General features: G+C 33.1%; 1 protein-coding gene across 1 annotated transcript in view; it reads left to right on the top strand.

Annotated features, from left to right (window-relative positions):
* Positions 1-961: 961 nt before the first annotated feature.
* LOC108364373 (sex-lethal homolog) overlaps positions 962-9,005 on the top strand; it is a gene marked incomplete at its 5' end in the record, with an annotated part of 19,348 nt that continues 11,304 nt past the window's right edge. The window contains one exon of the mRNA XM_017618043.1: positions 962-1,126. Coding sequence (XP_017473532.1) covers positions 962-1,126 — 165 coding nt within the window. The remainder of the gene's footprint in view (positions 1,127-9,005) is intronic.

The following is a 9,005-nucleotide window of genomic DNA, read 5'->3' as shown; positions in this document are numbered from 1 at the left end:
TCAATAAAATTTCAAACTTTTTATTCTGAGTCTTGAGAATATATTTGCGTATGCGGTTTTAGAGTCCACACGATTTTAGTAAAATAAAATGCAAGATTCAACCGGCTAAAAAATCGCGTTGATTTTTAATTATTAGGTTTTTTTACGGATTTATATAGTTTTGGTTAAAGCTTGGACAATATTTTTATAGAAAAATAACAAAAAAAAATTTGACTTGAAAAACATTGTAAATATATTTAAAAGTGGTCACTTTTTTGAGTCAGTGTATATAGTATTTATTTATATGTACATTCATACATATGTGTATGTGGATTATTTTAAGTGTGTGTCTGTCCGTTGGTCACAAAAACTATCTAAATAAACATGAAATGTGTTACATTTGCAATTTTCTACTATTTTCACCCGACTCAGCGGTACTGCGCCACATGTGTACTCTCCGGCTCTCTGCTTTCCCACCAAATGTAATACATTAAATATTAAAGTTGTGGGCTGTCATTTGTTTTTCCTCTTCAGTTTTTTTTTTGTACATTTTCCCGGCATGTTTACGACAAACAAAGCATTCTAGGGCCTTCTGTGTGTGCTGTGGTGGTTGTTGTTTTATTACAGACACATTTCATGTATTTAGAACTTAATTTAGTTTACCAAAAAACTTTTCGTGGGTGTTGGGAAAAACGGAACCGAGGGAAGTGAAAGCGATGAGTTGTGATTGGCGTGGATTTGAGTTGTATCAGAGAGAAAGTGCGGAAAATGAAAACAAGTTGGCTTAAAGCGATGATAGCTATGTATCGAATTTATGTCCTTGCCTTTTATTTTAGCTCGAGCTTTTAAATATATTAAGAAATATGTATTAGAGGGTGGTGTGTATATAAAAGTCATTGACTTATTGTCCAAAAGAGCAGAACAATATAACAACAATTTGAAAAGTGATTGATTTTTTTGAATTATTGGATTTATGTCATAGGATGTTTTGGATTTATTTTTATTAATTTTTTGTGCTGTTTTTATTCATTTGACGATTTTAAACTCAAACGTCTATACATTCAATGAAATTACTAACTTTATCTTATTCTCTCTTTACAGCGGTGGGCGTATGTGGGGCATGTCCCACTCACTGCCATCTGGAATGGTACGTATACTTTTCAAATTAAATTTGTAGCCGAATTTTTTGTAGTATTTTTTATGTTTTTGTATTTTAGTTTCTAGCGATAGTACTTAAGTATAATTTAATAGTCTCTACCTGAAACTGTTGATTTTTTTTTTAGTTGTGAAATAACTAACTTTTATCTCTACGTTAGCTTACTTAAAATAACTAATAAACATAAAAGTATTAAATAAGTAAAAGAGACTTAAAATATTTCGGGGCACACGCTTTTTCATATAAAGTCTTCTACAAGTTTAAATAAAGAAAACCCCAATTTGCAAGAAACAATAAAACACGCATACAACAAAAAAATACATTTGACAAAATGAAAGGAAAAACAGAATAATTACTAAACAACAAGAAACAAAAACAAAAACAAGCCAGGCGTTGGCATACTCATGCAACAATAAATACCCACAACAACAACAATACAATTAGCAAACAATAATCACATTAGCAACAAGAACAATAACAACCACAAACAAATTGCAACAGTGATTCTGAACAATCATGCAATCACCACCAACAACAACAACAACGTCAACAACAAACAAAAATAAACAAAAAGACAAAGTGAAACAATTAAAACAAGAGGAAAACTGTAAAAGTAGGCACACTTGCCTACTTTCATACACATGAAAAAGTTGATTCACATTTAAGCTTAGTATCCAGCTTTCACGAAAAACAAAATTTTCATATAAAAAAGCACAAGAAATAAAAAAGAAATTTTCTTCTATCAAATTTTGTTAAATTAGGGCCAAAATCACGGCATCCATGATCAAAGGATATTACTCATTTCAAAGCGAATGAAATAAAATTACACTTGTTTCCTCTCCAATACAATTTATATTACAAAACCAGACTTCAAAGAAAAGTACGCAGATTTCAAGAAACTTCTTACACTTTGTAATAAGTTTTTTTTAAGTTATTATTTAAAGAATGAAAGTCTGTATTTCTTGAGACTTTTCTTGGGTGCTGGATACATGCTCTTTTACAATGGAGTTACACAATTGAATAATTATATATATAGTTCACTTCTTTGTATTTTTGTTATTTCGAAACTGGCATCAACTAGCGTGTGAAAATTAAATATCGACTATTTTCTATCATCGATTATTTTCTTTTATTATCGATTATTTTCTTTTATCATCGATTATTTTCTTTTATTATCGATTATTTTCTTTTGTTATCGATTATTTCCTTTATTATCGATTATTTTCTTTTATTATCGATTATATTCTTTTCTTATCGATTATTTTCTTTTATTATCGATTATTTTATTTTATTGTTGACTATTTTCTTTGTGTTTTTTTTTTTGTTATTTGTGGCCTTATAATTATTATATTGAACAATTGTATTAAGCTTGAGGCCGAAATAGCATCTTTAACTTCTACCATGTGCGAATTAAATAATAATCAATAAAATTCTTGAATATAGTTCACTATTTTCTCTAATTTGGATTTTTTTCGATTATTTTCTTTTATTATATTATTATTTCATTACGTTTGTTATCCATTATTTTCGTTTGCTGTAGATATTCTTTTGTTATCGATATGATATTTTCTTTTGTCCTCGATTTATTTCCGTTATCGATTATTTTATCTGTTGTCGATTACTTTATTTGGACATCGATTATTTTGTTCGATTATTTCTGTTGACGGCTAGTTTCTATATCATAGTCTGCTTACTTTCTACTCTTAAAATATTATTTACATATATCGATAACATTTTATTTTAGATAATTTTAAATCGTTTAAACCGTTTATAGTCTTCTAAGAAATTAAATCTGAAAATAACGGCATATGATCGAAAAAAATAGAATCAAAATAAAATAAAAAAATTTATCGAAAGAATAGAGATCCAATTTTAAGGGTTCAAATATGATTTTTCCCTGCTGTTTTTTCGTATTTTTCTCTTGATTTGTGGTCGATTATGATTTCATTGAGGAATATTTGTTCCTTTTTTCTCTTTGTTTTATAAAATATGCTATCGATAATTTGTATGGTGTTGATCATATTATTTTGTGGGTAATCATATTTCACACTAACGATTATTTTAAATTGTCCTTTTTCTAATTTGTATTTTTTCGATTATCAACTACTTTCCGATTAAGTAAACTTTAAATGCGTTTTTTAACTCACTACGAAAAAATCATCACATTTTGCCACTCATTTACCATTTCTTCTTTCATTTGTTATTTCTTCGCCCCCTCTTTAACCACCCCCTACTATCGAGTAAATCGGGTTCATTTAGTTCCATTTTTATTTCATTTATTTTTTGTTGCGGTAAAGCCTAATTGCGTGGAGCTGTTCCGCACGATTTTGACTTTGAAGCGAGTTGAACGACCTCGTGGTGGAGGTTAGAGATGGTAGTTTCCTATTAGCAGTCGCCTCAGCAAAACATGCCTAACGACTGAGAATTAAGTTGATTAGGATTTCGTGTCAAACTTAGACTTTTGCTAGCCGGCGCCAATTTTCATTATTTTTATTTATTTATTTTTATTTTTTTCATTACTCCCACAGTCTTGAGTGCGTTAGAATTTGACGCTTTAAAGGTATTTAATGTTTAGCAAAGCAGGTTGTGCCACACTTTTGTTTTACGTTTGTATATTAGGTAATCTTAGTGTGTGTCTAGATTTGTGACTGCCATCTTACATCAAGAAAATATTTATCAGACATGCAAAATGCACATTAGACTAATTGCTTGTAGAAGATTTGGTAGATAAAATATTATTTATTTTTTTTTTGTATATTAGAAGATTGAAAGTGGAAAGATTTTGGCTGGCAGGCTTGGATGAACGGAGCTTCGAAAGTGTTTTCTAGGTACATACGTAGAAATTTTTTGTGCTATGTCAGGCTAAGTAGGTGGTAATGAGGATAGCTTCAAATAGGAAGGAAAAGTGGAAGTTTATATTTTCGGTAGTAGGCGGAAGACATTTTATCTTAGGGCATAAAGGAAAGACGTACCTTCTCAAATCCAAATATTTTAATTCGAATTTCTAAATTAATATTTGGTATGCAGTTTTTTAGCTTATTAAAATCTAGTTTAAAAAAGTGACAGTTTGAAGTTGCTAAAAAATTGCGTTGATTACACCGTGCGACAAAAACAAAACAAAAAAAATATCGAAACACATGAAGCAATCAATATACTCACGATACTGTGGACCAAATATAGTAAAACTGCGTTTTTAGTTTGTCTCTCTGACGTCAGGATTTTTTTAAAAAGACTTTGCAGTTTCAAAGATATTATTAATTCCAAAAATTATTTAAAAAAAATCGTTCATATGTAGAAAAACAGTATGGGCACCAAATGAAAGAGAAAATTCTAGAATTAAAAAAATTACAATTTTTTGGTTCACAAGCACGAATAGGTATTGAAAATATCCTTTTAATTAGTTTTATTTTTTTAAGCGAATAAAGTTAGAAGGACCAAATTCGAGGATGTGGTCGAGTGCATATTAGTCCTTAATATATAATTTTTTCGAAAAGAATTATTGTAAAATTTCAAGGATATTCAATGATAAAATGTGAAAAGGACATTATGAATACCTAATCGTCCTTATGCACCAAAAAACTAATTCGGCCTTAATTCCCTTTAACTTGATAGTCATACTGTTTTTCTGCATTGCACTGAATTTTTTTAATAATTTTTTGAAGTAATTATATTTTTCAAATTTCAAATCCCTTCAAACAAAGTCCTGATGTGAGGGAGAAAAATCAAAAACGCGGTTTTACTATAATTAGCACATGGTTTCGCGAATATATAAAACTTTTTGTGTGTAAAATTTACTGTCGCACGGTGTTTTTGATAGTGTTTTGCACTTTTTTCCATATAAAAAGTACTTTGTATGGAAGGAAATGCGTAATACCGTCAACGAAAAAATTATAAAAATTCTTGAAATTAAAATTAAATCTAGTAGTAAAAAAAAATGGAATTGGAAAGAAAAGTTTGTGGAATTTTTATAATTTTTGCACAAGGCCCGAAATCTGGATTCATATGGTATTTGTTAGATAAAAGGCTATACTTGTATATAAAAATAGTGAACATCAAACAAACAAAAGATAAATAGTCAAAACTGTTCAAAATCGTTTTGTCGCAGGCTGTAGATGCCAGCTCATTCTTTTCTCAGCTTTGATTTTCGACGTAATATTGTCCGCACATAGCAAATTTTATTAACGCGATTACGGCCCTAAGAGCAAATTTGAACGCCTCCCTTCACTGTCAGTGCCCTCAAACCATACCCAGAGCTCCAAGTTGATGTCCTCTTTACACGCCTCTTTTCAATTTTCTTTCAGCTGAAGCAGCTACTATCAGTGTTGTGTTGAAGTAGTAGGGCGGGCTTCTTTCTTTCAACATTAAACAACTTTCGCTAACACTCCAATGGCATGCATACATTCATATATTGATAGTAAATTAACACATCTACATACATACATACTTAGTTGCCCCTTATAAGCACACTACCTGCTTATGTATTTCATTATGCGTGAGCGTTGCCACAAAGTGCAATATCAACTCATTGAAAACTTTTCCAAACAACGCAGTTTGTGTACGCCATGCCATGCTGTGCTGCACTTGAATACGCATTACACACACACACACACTCACTCATTTACACATGCAACAATGTAGGGAGAACAGCATCCAATCTGTACATTCTTCAGTTGCCATTTAATTCTTATATTCACTTTCACTCTTAAACATTTCGAGGCATACGTCTGCTGTGTGGGTCACTTGCTGCTACCTTCTCTTTCCATTCCACATTCGCCGCCCCCTCCCTCTTTGGCTGCTGTCTGTCAGCTCATTATATGCATTTTCCTCCTCAGCTTTTGCTTTTTTTATCTCCCAGTGCGTGCGTGCGTGTATTTACGTTGTGGATATTTGTTTTAGTCACTTTCTCGACACTGCCTGCCAGTGTACATACATACGTGTGTGCGTGTGTTTTGAAAATAAACTCGCAAAGTTCTAAAAACTTTCAATGTCAACTTATAGCCAAATACCTTAAAAATTATGTCATGGACCTTTTTTGTGTGTCCTTTTCGTACAAGAAGAGCACACCTACGACAAGCGTCGAGCGAGCAGAAGCGAACAGCAATGTATGTATGTATACTTTTCAATAGTAGCAGCAGCAGGAAACCGGGACTGCCATGTGCTACAATGCAAGTTGCGCTCGCGTTGTTGCTGCTATCAGTACACTTACAACATATTTATAATCTACTGAGCGCTGGTGTGGCAAGCATTCTGGTCAAATGGTTTGTCGTTTGTTGGTTGGCTGATTCTCTGAAGGAGCTTACGCGCTTGCTGCAAGGCGATTTGGCAGTCATGTGTACATATGGCTGTGTTTACTATCGAGCGGGCCGGCCTGCTGAGGACATTTTCATGTTCTCGTGCGCTAATTTTTTTTTGCTTTGCTTAAATTCCAAACTTTTAGCAAAAGTCGAATCTATTGCCCACACATAAATACATATGTAGTTGCTTGCCCGTGCTTCTCTGCTTGGTTTTCACTTCTCGTTCTCTCGGTTTCATATAAGACACACATGATCTTTATACACACACACACACACACTTTCTCAAACTATGTTCCTTGTTATCTTTTGCTTTACTTGGCTTCCTTTTCAACTTTCTTGTCTTTTCACGTGTTCATACGAGTACATAACTATCACAGCGCATAGTTCACTACAAAAGCTTCTTCTATACAATTTCTATGACGCTTTTGCCTCCCGCTCCACATACTTTCACTTGCCCGCTCGCCTTTTCTTTCTTCCACATCAAGCCTATGTACACAAGCTGGCCCTGTGTTTGCACTTCGTTGGCTATCTTCTGTCTTTGGTATTAATTTTTAATGTATGAAATTGTCAGCAAACATTTGATAAATGTGTGAAATATGCGCCTACCACTACCTGTGCCTCTATTGTTGAAATGTGTTTGATGTGTACTCAAGGGCGGTCTTACCTCAGAAAATAATTCTCGTCGTCGTTGTCAAGCTTTGTTGACCGTTGGGCTTTTCTTGGTTTGTTTTGCTGTTCGGGTTGTGGTTAAAGTGCAATGGGGCTAGAAAAGAGTTATCAAAGAAATATAGTTAACGTTGGAAAATTTTGAATATGCAAATGGATATTATTGATTTATTGCTTCAATAAGTTATCTACAACTTCTTGCGGGTGAATAAAAGGATATTAATATTAGTGATACAAATGTCGAGTAAACGTAGAGTGTGGCATATTCTAAGGCGTTGAGGCGGTGGAAAGTGCTAAATTTGCTCGTTGCATATTTTTTGGCGCAGGATCTTGAGTGAAACAAGTTTCGAAATACCAGCTGCTGGGCATAGTTTTAGCCGTATGGACTCGGAGACAAAACTCGAAATAACTAAAAACCGATCTGCTCTATGTACCGGTTCTAATGTAAAACAGCTTTGCGTGGCACATTTTATGGGGTAAAAGCTGGCAAACAGCGTTTTTGTTGAAAAATCCGCTTTTGATGTATTTGTGCGCAGAATTCTTTGCCGTTAAATATTTTTGCAACAAGAGNATTAATTTTTAATGTATGAAATTGTCAGCAAACATTTGATAAATGTGTGAAATATGCGCCTACCACTACCTGTGCCTCTATTGTTGAAATGTGTTTGATGTGTACTCAAGGGCGGTAGAATAAAGGTCTTACCTCAGAAAATATTTCTCGTCGTCGTTGTCAAGCTTTGTTGACCGTTGGGCTTTTCTTGGTTTGTTTTGCTGTTCGGGTTGTGGTTAAAGTGCAATGGGGCTAGAAAAGAGTTATCAAAGAAATATAGTTAACGTTGGAAAATTTTGAATATGCAAATGGATATTATTGATTTATTGCTTCAATAAGTTATCTACAACTTCTTGCGGGTGAATAAAAGGATATTAATATTAGTGATACAAATGTCGAGTAAACGTAGAGTGTGGCATATTCTAAGGCGTTGAGGCGGTGGCAAGTGCTAAATTTGCTCGTTGCATATTTTTTGGCGCAGGATCTTGAGTGAAACAAGTTTCGAAGTACCAGCTGCTGGGCATAGTTTTAGCCGTATGGACTCGGAGACAAAACTCGAAATAACTAAAAACCAATCTGCTCTATGCACCGGTTCTAATGTAAAACAGCTTTGCGTGGCACATTTTAAGGGGTAAAAGCTGGCAAACAGCGTTTTTGTTGAATCCGCTTTTGATGTATTTGTGCGCAGAATTCTTTGCCGTTAAATATTTTTGCAACAAGAACTTAGGAAAGGCTGCTCAAATACTTGTAAATTACCCATTTTTGCTACTTAGTTGCAAATTTTTAGCATTTAAATAGCCCGAATTTCAGAAATTGCTGAGCAGATTTTTTGTTTATTTTTGTTTATTTTTTTTTTTTTTAAGCGAACGCAACGACTGAAAGGAAACTTCTTTGGGTTATATTTTTGGGCTAAGAAATTTTGAAAAGTTTTAAGGCATATTTTTAGGCGTAATATTTTTTTTTAAATAGGTAGAATTACGCAAAATGTTTGCTGCTGTGCGTAATAGAAGCTTCAGGAACCATTTTGCCTCAATGCATAATTTTATGCACATGAGCTTAGAGAAATTCTGATTTTGCGTTAAATTCTGCACATAGCTTGTCGTTAGGCGTAGTAGTATGTTATACAAAATTTATGTCAGCATTTTTTCAGGTTTTTAATTTTTAAATTTCATTGCTTCTTTAAATTTTATGTTGCTGCTCCAGTTTTAATCGCTTTACACCTACACACATATGTCTTAAAACTCTTCACAATTTCACTACTTTTCCCACGTGGCTGTAACTGCTAGAAACTATTATATGTATTATGTATTTATAGCAGAACTTTCTATACACTCTGAAAGACTACCATCACTAATACTAC

The sequence above is a fragment of the Rhagoletis zephyria genome, unplaced genomic scaffold (genome assembly GCF_001687245.7).
Source record: "Rhagoletis zephyria isolate East Lansing unplaced genomic scaffold, Rhagoletis_zephyria_1.1 Rzeph_scaffold_01544, whole genome shotgun sequence".
Taxonomy (NCBI): domain Eukaryota; kingdom Metazoa; phylum Arthropoda; class Insecta; order Diptera; family Tephritidae; genus Rhagoletis; species Rhagoletis zephyria.
The sequence above is the reverse complement of the archived record's forward strand: the minus strand, read 5'-3'. Positions and strand labels throughout refer to the sequence as shown.